Raw genomic sequence first — 14888 nt, 5'->3', positions numbered from 1 at the left:
ATTTTTCATAGACTCTTTTAATCCATCTGTGTAAACTTATTTTTATAGTACAGAACATCTTTTTCAATACATTTCTCTATAACAATGTTGGAGAAAAATGTATTAAAAATTGAAAAATATTTTGAAAGACTTTTCCAAATGAAACAAAACTATGTTTACCTTTTGGAAAGTAGATCCAGGTGAAACAGCAAACATATTTCCCTCTCCAAACACTTCTGCCCAATTCCTTTGAGACACTTTCATTCTGTTTTTAAAATGGTATTCATTATCAGGATTGAAAGCCTAGATTCAAAGAGAACAGAGAAACATTATTTTTATCTATTTCTATAGCAACACATATTAGCATTAGAAAAGATAAAAATACAGCCTTGAACTCCTTTATTAATGGAATCTTTCAAATATCCCCACAAAACATATTCTTTAGCTGGAGCAGAGGAGCAAATGACTGAAGTGGTGCTCTCTGGTACTGATCAACATCTGCTGTGAGGGAAGAGAAGAATGTAACAGGACGAGAGGTCTGATTCAGCAAGGTGATGCAATGTTCCTGCCATCCTAGGACTGCCACAGGTAGAGCTGAGCAGAAAGGCAGTGAAGACAGAAGTTAGGAGGGAAAACATGAGTGCCTCTTCTCCATGTACTGTTACTAGTCAAGAAAAAAGGCCAGAAAGCAAACCATATGAACATCCTATATGAAAGTATTTATGTTATAAATAATCAGGGAGACATAAGGGAAAGCTATTTTAATCAGTCTATGAGCTGAAAAAGTTACTAAAATTAGAAAGGTTATTTCTTTAAAAGTGAAAACACAGAATGGTAGCTTTTAAAATAAAAAGCAAGGATCCTAACAGCTAAGTTAATATCTTTAATGATAATATTGTCACTCATTAAGTACAAGTCAGAGGATAGTAGGTATTTTAAACAAAATCAAAACAAAGCACTTCATATTTTGGAGATACTATACCATTGTAAGCACACCCAGGAGACCAATGGGAATTGGATCTTGTTTTATTCTCTCTGCAACCAGTTCTATTAACAGCATCAACATGTTGTAGATTCCTTCATGAATTTCAGTACCCCACTTGTGAACAGCACTTGACGTCAGGAGCTACAAAAACAAAGGGAAGTTTGGAGTCTAACTGGAAGAAGGAAAAAGTCCACAGTTTATCAGTTCAGTATCAAATAATCAAGAGAGTATTATCATAATACTTATTTTTATGCAGACGACTTGCTTCACAAGACCCAAGCTGTAGTCCATCTACTTGTTCATGTAATTCACAGTCAACACTGAACTCTGTTTTTGAACTTTAATTCCCTTACATTAAAGAAGTTGGTTTAAAAATATATATATATATCTGCTCCTCTACTTTTCAACATTACTAGGGAAGGTTGAATGGTATAGAGCTAATAAGAACCTGAGATCAAAACCTGATACTGCTATATTCTAGCTGTGTGGCCCTGGACAAATTTACCTAAGTTCTCGAAGGCTCAGTTCTCTCATCTCAATATATACATTCTTTTTATGTTTTTATATCTCAGAAACAGGACTGCATTTTCCACCTACTGACCAGATGAGAGCATGACTCTGAATGTGAAAAAAATACAATCTGTATATATATTTTTAATCCTTACCGGAGGATATCTTTCCATTTATCTTCAGATAGAGTGGGAGGAAGGGAGGGGAAGCGAGAGAGGGAGAGGGAGGAAGAGAGAGACAGACAGACATACAACCCTGATCGGACAAACCGCAACCCGTGACTCTTTGGTCCGAGGGCTGACACTCTAACTGCTGAGCCAAACCGGCCAGGGCTGAAGGTGAAAAATATTTTAGAAATACCTTACCAGTTTATTTTGCTTGTATTTTCCTTTTGGTTTATATAAAAGTAATATTCAAATTTAAAAAATGTTTAAATAAAAACCCTTTGGGGGTTGAACGACCCTTTCAGAGGGATCGCCTAAGACATAACAGTAGCAAAATTACAGTTATGAAATAGCAATGAAAATAATTTTATGGTTGGGGGGGTCACCACAACATGAGGAACTGTATTAAAGGGTTGCAGCATTAGGAAAGTTGAAAACCAATGCTCTAAGTGATAAGGCACTGTAACACTGTTTGCTTTGCAGCTATTTTTTTAAAATATAAGCATAAAATAGAGAACAATGGTGCCTCTTATACTCAGCATCTTATATTTGTTAAAAAGAGGGAATAGGCACATAGATAAATCTAAAATCATCATTACTAAATTTTCCCAATCCTCAGTATGCTATTCCTTAGGGAAGTCTAATTCAGAAACAACTGCCAGAACAGAGAATGAGAACTCAAAAGATTTCACTTAATAAAATAATGGCAAAACAATATAGTGGTTTTATGTTTTCATAAAATTTCCCTTCAGAAAGAAAAGACAGTGCAATAAAAATTTCATCTTGGCCACATTAAGAAGCTCTTAACAAAAGCAGCCTAAGAGAGCTCAGAGTTTTTAGCTGCAGAGGAAAACCTCAGTTCCAGATTTTCTAAATACCAATTAACTGCACTATTTGCTCCAATGAGCAATAATCATAAGACTGATTTTTTTATATAAACCAATGAATTACTATTTTTTGCAGGACTTTTTTTTTTTTTTTTTTTCCCCTACCTATATATTCTTCCTATACTTAGAATTAAATTAAAGCAAAATGAAGCAGAGATTAACATTTAAGAAGCTTCATGGTGACAACAACAAGAAAAAGTAGGTGGATTAGGCATTACTCCCTCTGTTGCCATCTCATTCATTCAGTTTTTAATTTTAAAATGGAGTTCTGATACCAGAAGAGGTAGGGAAGATGCACACGTGGTAACCACATGTATGCACTAGATTTCTTCCCTGCCTCAATATACTAAGTAAAAATCCTGCCCGGCTGTTGTGGCTCGGGGGTTGAGTGTCGACCCATGCACCAAGAGGTTGCCAGTTCAATTCCCTTTCAGGACACATGCCCAGGTTGTGGGCCAAATCCCCAGTGAAGGGTATGCAGGAGGCAACCAATCAATGTTTTCTCCCATCGATGTTTCTCTCTCTCCCTCTGTCTCTAAAATTAATAAAGAAGAAAAAGGAAAGTCAAAAAGAATCCAGGCTGGCCTGAAGCAGTAAAGTGAAGAAAGTAGAAACGACAACAAAGATCCTTTGTGTATCTTATTCATACAGGTGCTTAATTACGAATATACCCTTCTAAAATTTTTGAAGCGGCTTTTAAGAAAAACCTAGAGAAGGTAGTAGACTGAAAATAATCATACCAGAAAACATAGCAAAGGAAACCAAGAGCAATTATATAAAAAATGCTACTGAGTTTTCTAGCAGCCAAGTCTAAAGGCACACAGAATTCTGTAGCTCTTCTGATTTAATAAAAGAAAGTATGCCTTACTGATGGGAGGGGAATCTTTTTAACAGTTCTAAACACTAAGGGAATTTAACAGACATTTTTACATAAACAACCAGGAAAAATATAATGTAGGGTACCGTAGTGCTCACAATTTTACAGAAAAACCCCAAACAACCCCTTGACCATTTATTATCCTATTACCAACAGCTGAGGGCATAATATAAAACAGTCCTCTGAAGCATCTGTTTATAGGGTTAAAGTATTATATTCCAAAAATGCAACTTGCTGGTGAACTGACAGGGTTCTCTGGATCTGGAGATCATCAACCTAAAGGTCCTTTCCTTACTAATAAATCCCTTTCTATGCCAGAATAAACTTGTATTTTCTTCCTCTGTAAATGTATGCATATATTGTATGCCTCACAGTTTGTTACATTATCAAAATTCTGCTATTTTTAAAAAGCTACTCTAATTCTAAATGCAATTCTTAAAAGTTTAACACTATAAATTGGTTAATGAACTCACCCAAAATGAAGATAAATTCTGGAGTCCAAATAATCCCTGCCTGATGAAAAAAGGATTTCTCCCTTTTTTCAAAGATGAAGCTATTTTTTGTTCCTATAATTAATTTTGTTATTTTTTTAAGCCTCCAAACAAAGGAGATGAGAATAACAGTTTGCCAATGAACAGTTTATTTTACTGGGTTTAAAGATAAGTACAAACTTCACCCATCTGTAGTTGTACTGACTTACTTGCATATGAGACAAAAATGGATGTCAAAACTCAGAAGTACAAGACAGCAGGAGACTCATTTATTCTTTCAACAAAGATTTACTGAGTTATTTTACTTTGAGCTGGGCACTGGCTACACGCTGGAGAAAACAACAGTGTCTAGGACATTGTCTCTATTCTTGTGGGAATTCAGGATTCATATTCCAAAAAGGGAGTCTTCCTTGAGTTAGAAAAACAAGTCCTGTGGTCTCTGATTCTCAATGTTAAGGTCACTGCTTTACAAAAGATGTGACCAGAACAGGAGCAAGCATATCACTCTAGCCTGACACATGGTGCCATCCGCATGTCATTTTGCCAGTAAGAATACTCAACCCAGCCAAACTTTCTGTAGTTTATTTTATCTCAGAATACATATAAAATGACTTGTATATTGATAAACATTATTTTTCTAAGTGCCACAACACCTAGTTTAGTAAGATGTCTCATTTCCTATTATAAAATCTTAACCTTTACAATTAAATAGAAACAAAAGTGATAGTCAATCAAAGACATGTGCAAGCAATTAAATGCAAAAGCAACAAATCATTTATAAACCCCAAATTTACAGCTATTTTTTCATATTAGAGGATTCCTCAGTTGAACAAGATTCATAAACTGGTTTCACACATAAAAAACTAAAACAAAAAGCCTGTTCACCTTCACCCCCAGCAAAAAAGAAATCAGCCAAGCACACTTCTTACCTTTTTAAATGCTTCAGGCATACACCTATCCATAAATCTTTTACAATTCTCATCGGACTCGGAAAGACCTTAGTAAAATAAATGAAAAGATATGCCTCAGAGTTTAAATAGTTTGTAGAGACCATATGTATCATTCCAAAGTCATACATCTGGAACTATTTACGATAGAAATCTTGATTCTTAAAGGGATTATTAAAAGTAGAATATAAAAATTCTGATAAAGAAACAGGCTAAGAAGCAATCATAGTATTCATTTTTTATTAGTGGCACAACACAATTATTAGTATTTATTCATTAATATACATTTGTTAATAGTATAATCAATAAATATTAATTATAACTGAAATGGTTGAACTGGTTTCCATGTCAGAGTAACTTCAAATGATCTGACTGAATAACTAATAAACACCAACAGCAACTACTTACTCACTATTATTATTTTCCTAAACAGCTCTATAAAAATACAAATATTCTCAAATAAATGCCAAAAATTACTCTTCTTCCCTAAATCAAACTGATGAACTCTGTGTAAAATGCACAGAACTGTGCCTGGCACACTGTACGTGATAAAAACTAGCTAAGTGAATGACTGCTGAACACATTTTCTTTTTCTCAGACCCACTGCCTAGCACAGTACCTACATCCTTACAGGTACTCAATAAATGCTGCTGCAAAAAAGCCAGTAATAAACGTACCAGAAAATTGCCTATTGGGATTAAATCTAATTCTAGTGAAAACAGTTCCTACTGATGTGCCTCATATTTAATCATGGTGGTAAACTATGCACACTTTTAACGAGGGGGGGAAAATATCACAAAACAGTGGCCCATTTCTTATTTTACAATTGAATACAATATGAAAAATAAATTATTTTCTGTTTAATATATACTAGAGAAGCTTCCTTATATTGACACCCATTCTTTCAACCTAGTGATATTTTATTACTTTATTAGTTTAATATTTGTAAAGCACTTAAGACAGTGCTAAGCACTTAATAAGCACAGAGTATTTGTTAAATAAATATTACCTTCTCTTAAAAAAAAAAAAGCCACTGAATTGGGACTTAAAGTGCTCCAAACTTCTGTGGAAAAAGTTAATTTCAATTTCTATAAAGCTTCTTCAATTATATAAAGCTTCTTGAATTATATTTTAAAGAATCTTGCACTCTATTGGAGCTGGATGAAAACAGCTGATTTAATTCAAAGCTTTTATTCCACATGGGATAAGCAAAAGATGAAGAGAGTAAATGATCTAAGATTACACAGATAGGCAATAACAAGAGCTAAGATTAAAGTCAGGCTTCTTAGCAAAAACAAAACAAAACAAAACAGCTCATGTGTCCCGAAGCCTGAAAACTTACCAAGTCTTGCTAGGTAAGTAGATGCCAACAGGCATTTGCCTAGTGATTCTTCTCGCTTGTAAGGGATGGACCAATGATCAGTCAAAACACGGCTTTCCAGTTCATATAAGTTTGTTGTAGGGAATTCAATTCCTTCCCCTGAGCAGTTTCCATTTTCATCATTCTTCTGACATAAAAGATATTATGGTAAAAAACAAACAAATCAGCAACTAACACTTTATTTAACACTGAGCAGATGCTTATCAATAGAAGCGATTAATAGTATTAGCGTGGATTCCACATTTCTTTCTCATAATCCCATCTTTCATCAAGACTATCTCAAGTATTCTCAACTTTTATTATAGTGGCATCCCTAGTTCCTTAGAAGGCAAGCTCATCTCATTCTTCCAAGATAAACTCTCTTATTTTATTATAAAATATCAAACCTACCTTCATCTACATTATCTTCTCCCATGTTGTCTGTTTATTTATTTTTTATCCTCACCCGAGGACATTTTTTCGTTCAGATAGAGAGGAGGGAGAGGAACACAGAGAGACAGAGAGAGAGAGAGAGAGAGAGAGAGAGAGAGAGAGAGAGAGAGAGAGAGAGAGAAAGAGAAATATCGACATGAAAGGGACACATCGAGTGGCTGCCTCCCGCACAACCCAACCAGGGCTGGGGATGAACCGAACCCGGGTCTCTCTGGACCACAGGCCGACACTCTAACCTCTGGGCCAAAATGGCCAGGGCCCGTTTTGTTTATTTTTTCACTGAAGGGATAACTTTCTCCAAGGAGATACCTGTATTTGTTGTTTCCATTTTCTCACCACTGACTCACTCCTGACACTACACCAGTAGGGTTTTGAGTCCATACTCTCCCACAATGGCTACTGTTAATGTCACCATTGAACTCTATCTTTAAATCCAATGAATCCAATAAATAGGTTTTAGTCCTAATCTTACTTTTCAGGAAAATTTAACCTGCCCGCTCCCTCTTCTCGATATGCTAGACTCACTTCCTTATCTCCTGGGACAGCACACTTCCCTGTTCTCCTTCTGTGGGTCTGGCTGGCTCTGTTCTGTCTCCCCTTCCTAGCTACCAAGTACTGGAGCTTCTCAGATCTCAGTGCTCCTCTCTCCTCTCACTGTTCTCCAGAGAACGGTTCCACAGTCATTTAGCAACACAGCCAAAAATCAGGGAACTGACTCCTTTTTTTTAATTTTAGAATTTCAAGATTTTAAAAATTGAGCTTATTGGGGTGACATTGGTTAGTAAAATTATAAAGGTTTCAGGTTTACAATTCTATAATACATCACCTGTATAGTGTACTGTGTGTTCAACACCCCAAGTTAAGTCTCCTATCACCATTTATCTCCCCTTTACCCTCTTCTACCTCCTTCTAACCCTATTCCCTCTGGGGATCACCATACTGTGGTCTGTGCCTAAGAGTTTTGTTTTTTTTTCTTTGCTTAATCCCTTCATCTTTTCCACTCAGCTCCCCAACCCCTTGCCCCTGACAGCTGTCAGTCTGTCTAGGAGTCTGTTTCTATTTCATGTTACTTTATTTTGTTCATTAGATTCCATGTACAAGTGGAATCATATGGTATTTGTCTTTCTCTGACTTATTTCACTGAGCACCATACTCTCCAGGTCCATCCATGCTGTCACAAAAGGTAAGATATCCTTCTTTTTCACAGCCGAGAACCAAGGACTCGTTCTTAAAGTCCCTTTCTCCCATTTCCATCCCCAAGACCAAGTAACTAGACTTAAGCTTCTCTCAAATCTACTTCTGTCTATCTCCACAGAGATGCCTCTATTCCTCCAATACTCCTTCAGAGAAGCCTTTCCAGAATGTCTAAACTACGTCAAATTCCTTTAATTACTTAAGACCTGAGATTTTCAACATTTTTCATCTCATGGCACACATAAACTAATTACTAAAATTCTAGGGTACCCCAAAAAAGATATTTTTTGCCTATCTATCAAAACAGGTATAATTTTGATTCATTCACACTGGACGGCTATTGCATTGGCTGCTGTCATTTTTGTTTGACAATTTAAGGGAAAAACAATCAGTGCTCCTAAATAATCAAGTATTGCCATGTTTTAAAAATTCTGTCAGCACATGCTGTGGCACACTGGTTGAAAACTGCTGCTTTAAACTCTTACACTGGAAGAACCTAATGAATTACAGATGTAGGGACTCACTCATAGTGGTGTGGAACAAAAAGAGGTTCTATGGGAAGTAACCTCATAGAGTGATCTGACCATAAATTCCTAAGCAGGTAGGTCATGATAGGTGATAACGCCCCAAGCATATAACTTCTTTACTATTAGGCTTATCCTTGCCCCAGCCGGTTTGGCTCAGCGGTTAGAGCATCGGCCTGCAGTCCACAGAGACCCAGGTTCAGTTCCAGCTAAAGGCATGTACCTTGGTTGCGGTTTGTCCCTGGCCCTGGTTGGGTTGTGCAGGTCCCTTTCACATCGATGTTTCTTTCTCTTTCTCTCTCTTCCCCTCCCTCCCACTCTATCTGAACAAAAAATGGAAAAAATGTCCTTGACTGAGGATTAAAAAAAAAAAAAAGGCTTATCCTTGCCTTAAGCAAGCCTTTTGTACACTGTTTCTATACCTCTAGGTTAACACACCTTTGAATTACCCCTTTTCAGACTCCTCACTCTAAATAACTCACTGCCCTTTCAGACCTCTCCTTCTAATATCCCTGCCTTGCTCTCTCCTATCTTCATTTCCCCTCCTAATTCCAAATGCATAGGAAATTGCAAACTGCTATTCTTGTGAGCAATTAAGATCTTGCTCTTGGGCATGTGTCGTAAGTCAGGCTCAAATAAACTTGTAAAAATTCTCTACAGGTTTGATGTTTCTTACATACACAATGGTAAAAAAGCTTTAATTACATTTAGTAATAGCCCATTCCATTGGTAACATAATAATTGGTTTCTAAATACTTTTAGGTTTTTGTCATAAATTACATGTTCTTTTTAGAAAATAGACAAAATATGAATTGCAAAATTAAGACATCATTAGTCCCACCATTTAAAATTAAATCGACATTTTAACAAATATTTTTCCAGTAAAAGCTTTTCTTTACAAATTTTATTTTCTTAAAAATTCATAAATATGACACTAACCTATTTCACCACTTTCATGGCCCCTCATCATTCTCTCTATATAAAGACAGTATTAATATAGTATTTCTTCCCTATCTGATCTAAGACATATGCACAGAGCAATAATTTAAAAACTGTGTTAATAATATAATATATAAAGATGTGATTTGACACTGTATGTACACAGATGTAAATGTAAACAAAATCAATTCTAATTCTGTGTCCTGGATTTATTTTTATGGTTCATGCTATGACCTTCGACCTCACGGTTCATAAGGTAAGCATATCGAAACCTTCCAGTTAATGATTACTGTATTTGTGTTCCTGAAAATGTAGCCATAATATGGCCCCTGGAACTACTACATTCTCTGCTCCTTTATCTTGTCAATCTTTACTACCTGAGTTATAATGTAAATGGAGGAAAGAGGGCCTCATCTCTCCCAGTTGCGTGTGGGACTTGGGGTACAGCTGGGATAAGCATTTCCAGAAGCCCCCCGAGGAAGGATGTGATATAGAAAGCTTTCTTTCCACTGAATTTAATCCCAGGGTTTCAAAAGTCCTATTTCCCTTAGTCCAGTCACAGAAAAAGTACATTGGGGCTTCAGCAACGCTAAAAATCAGCCAGTATCCAGAGTTTCCTTTCCATGTTGGAGCTGGGTCCAATACAGCATCAAGCTAGCTTAGCTTGAATGTCCCCAATGCTGTCCATCAGTTCATTGTGTGTGTGGGCATATGCAAGAAAGCAGGATCAAAAGAGCCCTCCAAGCCAAGAGTCAAGTGCAACGAGAGAAGAGAATTTCTTTCTTTAGCAGTGGGGACCCTTTAATACAGTTCATGTTGTGTGTGGGCGGACCCGCCTGGAGATGGATATAGGAGCGGTGTCTTGGTTCCTTAGACCATCAGAAATATGTGTTAGGCGACCCCCGTGAAAGGGTTGTTCAACCCCCAAAAGGGTCATGACCCACAGGTTGAGAACCGCTGCTTTAGGGGATTATGTAAGCCTAAATTTTGTTGGCTTGCATTGGCTTCACCCATTCTAGCCTATGATCTCTGTCCCCAGATTTCACTGACAGCAAGCACCTTTCCTAGTCCCCACAACTTGACTGGGCATACATCTATCTTCCCTTTGTTGGGTCCATTCTCCAGTGTTTTGCAAGGAATAGGCTGGTGGTTCCCTGGGGAGTGCAAAACTGCAACTTCCTGATGAAGCTGCTCAAATGACATGCCTATAATGTCTGGCCTTCCCACTGCTCCTTTTCTATTATTAATAACTAAACTAGCTAACTACAACTGTATCAATACCATAAAAAAGTACAACAGGAATCTATAACAGAAAATAATCTGCGCAGAATTGCTAGGTCATCTGGTTCTGCTCTGACCCAGTTTTCCTCTTTATCCTATAATAAATTCTATTATATTGTATGGAGGTGCCTGCTTCATTTTTTGGTCTGAAAAATCCCTTCTTGTTATGGCGAGCATTCCACCTTTGCCTTGCAGTCAGACAGTATAACAATAATAGCACAACAGAGTGGGGAGGGAACAAAGTTATATTGGAGCAATGTGTTGTTCACTATTGAAATTAAGTTGGTATTAATCCTAATTATACTGCTATAAATTGAGATGTTAATTATAATCCACAGGGCAACCACAAAGAAAATTAACTTATAAATACATGTAGTGAAAAAAAACCCACAAGGGAATTAAAGTTGTACACCTGTCATAAATAAATCCACAAACAAATAAATGCTGGTGAGGATGTGGAGAAAAGGAAACCCGTGTTGGTGGGAATGCAGACTGCTGCAGCCACTATGATAAACAGTATGGAGGGGGCTTCAAAAAATTAAAAATGGAACTGCCTTATGACTCAGCAGTTCCACTTGTGGGTATTATCGAAGAAACCCAGAATACTAATTTGAAAGAATATACAAGGTGAGGCAAAAGTATGTTTACAGTTATGAGTACATGAAAGTTTATTCTTGTAATATTACTTATTATTGTATTATTTTTCATATGAACAACTGTAAACCTCCTTTTGTCCCACCTTGTATGCACCCCTATGCTCACTGCAGCATTATTTACAATAGCTAAGACATGAAAGCAACCCAGTGTCCATCAAAAGATGAGTGGGTAAAAAGTTGAGGTATATACATACAATGGATATTACTTGGCTGTAAAAAAGAATGAAACCTTAACATTTGTGATAGCCTAGATGACCTAGAGAGTATTACGGTTAAGTGAAAAAAGTCTGAGAAAGACAAATACAATATAATTTGCTTATACATGGAATCTAAAGAACAAGATAAACAAACAAACAAAACTGAAATGGACTTATAGACACATAGGATGACTAATGGTTCCCAGTGGGGAGGGGGATTGAGGGACTGGGTGAAAAGGTCAAGGGATTAAGAAATACAAATTGGTAGTTACTAAACACCAATGTAAAGTACAGCATAGGGAATATAATCAACAAATACTGAAATAATTACGTATGGTGTCAGGTGAGTCCTGGAAATATCAGGGAGACAGACCACTTTGTAAAGTATGATTGTCTAAGAACTATGCTGTGCACCTGAAACTAATACAAAATAATACTGAATGTAAACTATAATTGAAGATGAAATTTAAAGTTCTTAAAAAAAAACAACAAGGAACTCTGAATAGCAAAAATAATCTTGAAAAAGAACAAAGTTTGAGGATTCACATTTCCCACTTTCAAAACGTACTAAAAAGCTACAGTAATAAAAACATACGGGGTACAGTACTGGCATAAAAATGAACATACAGATCACTGGGACTGAACTGAGATTCCATAAATAAACCCTTACATGTGTGGTCAATTGATTTTAAATAAGGGTGAACAATACAATTAAGTTAATCTTTGACAAAGGCATAAAAGCAATTCAATGGAGGAAGGTTAGCCTTTTCAACAAACAGTGCTGAGACAATTGAACATACAAAAGCAAAATAATGAAACTGAACCTGTACCTCCTACCATGTACAAAAATTAATTCAAAACATACCACATTTTGGGATAGCCAATTATTTCTTAAGATACCAAAAACAGAACAACAAAAGTAAATAAATTCTGAATTTTGAACATCAAAATTAAAAACTTTTGTGCATCAAAAAACATTAAGAAACCGAAAAAACAATCACAGAATGGGGAAAAATATCTGTAAATTTTATATCTGATAATAAACTTTTATCTAGAATATAAAAGAACTCTTACAACTCAACAATAAAAATCAAATAACCTCATATAAATGGGAAAAGAATTTGAATGGACATTTCTCCAAAGATTAAAAGGTGGCCAACAGTTTTACATGAAAAGATGCGCTCAGCGGCACTGGTCATCAGGTAAATGAAAATCAAAACCACAACACAACACTTCATACATACTAGAAAGATTAAAATAAAAAAGTCAAAAGTAAATGTTAGAATGTGGAGAAACTGGAACCTTCACACTCTACTGGCTGGATTATAAAATGGATCAATAATAATTACGTTCAACGATTACAGTAAGTAAACATATATAAATATATAAACATATAAACATCATATCTAAGCATTTCAGAAGTCAGGTGCATTCAGGGTGGTATGGCCATTACACGTATCTAAGAATTTCAAATCACAGAGCTGTGCCTAATATCTATAATACAAATGATACATATGCCCATACGATAGTTTTAAAGAAACAATTTTAAAAGTAATATATTTAAGACCTAAAAGGTGTAAAATCTCATGCTGTTAACATTCTTGGTCTTGAAAAAGGAGGGAACAAACATGGTGTACATCAGGGTTAACAAATGATAGAGAGCAGCATGACATTCTGAGGAAGGTGCTGCCAATACAAAGAGACAGGGATCACCCGAGAGGAGGAAATAGTGACATGAACCCATATTTAGGGTGGCTTAGTATTCTGAGTCATCACTGTGAGTAGAGCCTGTCCTTGGCAAAAATTACATATTGAGCAAGAGAGAAAACATGCAAAACAGCTCAGAATTGTTCTATTACAAAATAGCTCCCAAGAGATATAAGCTGTCATCAGGCTTTTAATATGAACTCTGGAATGTAATATACTATTTTCTCATTAGATGCCAAATTCAAATGATACACAGTAACCATTAATGATTTCTGATTCAAAATTGATTAGAAACACATTTATCAAAAGCTCACTATGTTCCAGACAAGGTGCTTTAATGCTGGGGACAAAGATAAGGACACGATTCTTATCTTTAAAGAGCAGGACAATGCGAACAGAGAAGAGGGGAATCCAAGCCGGACTGTGACTACTGTGCAAGCACAGGCAATGGGAATGAGTGCGCATACCACTGAAGAAGTTGAAGGGAAATGATATTCGAGGCAGAGGGTTACAGAGCGTATTATTTCAAAACCAGTATTACGTTATTTTTCAAGTATATTAAATAATAAAAACCTCAATATTTTCAGCCTTTTTGACTATTTGAGGCAATGTCTTTACTTTTTATTATGCTATTCCATCAATTTCATTTAAAATTTTAAAATACTTAATTTCTAAAAAATGTTTTACAAATGTAAATTCAGCATTTGTTACAGATCACAATGCTATCACTAAAGCAGAACAGAAATAAGCTCATAAACAATTCTTGAATGCCACTTTTAATCTGAAAATTTTCCAGTAACACTGAATCTCATGTATTTGATCATCCAAGAAAAATAAGAGATGAGCTAATGCGGCGATTTTCAACCTTTTTCATCTCATGGCACACACTAATTACTAAAACTCTGCGGCACACCAAAACATGTTTTGTTTTGTTTTTTTTGCTGATCTGACAAAAAAATAGGTATAATTTTGATTCATTCATACTGGATGGCTATTGTACTGGCTGTGGTCGTTTTTTTACTTGACAATCTAAGGGAAAAGAAGCCTGTGTCTCTGCTCTGACCAGTTTGGTTCAGCTGTTAGAGTGTCAGCCTATAGACCAAAGTGTCTCAGGTTTGATTCCAGGTCAAGGGCATGTACCTGGGTTGCAGGTTCAATCCCTGACCCTGGTTGGGGTCGTGGTAGAGGCAACCAGTTGATATGTCTCTCTCACATCGATGTCTCTGTCTCTCTGTCTCTCTCAGACTCTCCCTTTCTCCCTTCCACTCTGTCTCTATCTAAAAATATCTTCCAGTAAGGATTAACAACAACAATAAGAATTTGGTGCCCCTGACTAAACAGCCAGGTACTGCATGTTTTAAAACTACTTGTGGCACACCAGTTAAAAATTGGTGAGCTAATTAATTTGATTTCCAAATTAGCCAGTTTAGGATTCAAATCCAAACAATTAACATTGTTAGATACATAATTTAGGCTATTTCTTAAATATGTAATCTTATGCCCATAGATACAAATGAAAATATAAATAAAGCCTCTGTAACTCCCATAACACTTGCTAGTGTCAGAAACATGCTAGGAATTCAAACAGTTGTAATTATTGTATCTTCATCTATTTGGCAAATTATTCAGAACAAGACTTACTATTTACTTACTTAAAAGGGCAAGTTAGAACTTTAATTGTTGGAAATGAAGTTTTCCACAAAATTGAAAAATGCAGTCATTATAAAGTATGAATTT

The 14888-nt window shown here is 36.0% G+C and overlaps 1 protein-coding gene across 3 annotated transcripts in view; it reads right to left on the bottom strand.

Annotated features, from left to right (window-relative positions):
* USP24 (ubiquitin specific peptidase 24) overlaps positions 1-14888 on the bottom strand; it is a 138751-nt gene that overhangs the window by 102594 nt on the left and 21269 nt on the right. The window contains exons 2-5 of one of the 3 annotated variants that reach the window (XM_036255872.1): positions 6183-6348; positions 4823-4890; positions 962-1105; positions 160-282 (exon numbers count right to left, since the gene is read on the bottom strand). In XM_036255872.1, coding sequence (XP_036111765.1) covers positions 160-282; positions 962-1105; positions 4823-4890; positions 6183-6348 — 501 coding nt within the window. Of the gene's footprint in view, positions 1-159; positions 283-961; positions 1137-4822; positions 4891-6182; positions 6349-14888 lie in introns of those variants that run through there. The other 2 variants (XM_036255870.1, XM_036255871.1) reach the window with 2 other exon arrangements.

Source organism: Molossus molossus, unplaced genomic scaffold, assembly GCF_014108415.1.
Source record: "Molossus molossus isolate mMolMol1 unplaced genomic scaffold, mMolMol1.p scaffold_m16_p_12, whole genome shotgun sequence".
NCBI classification, from domain to species: Eukaryota; Metazoa; Chordata; class Mammalia; order Chiroptera; family Molossidae; genus Molossus; species Molossus molossus.
Note: the sequence above shows the minus strand (reverse complement) of the source record. Positions and strands in the feature narration are given on the sequence as shown.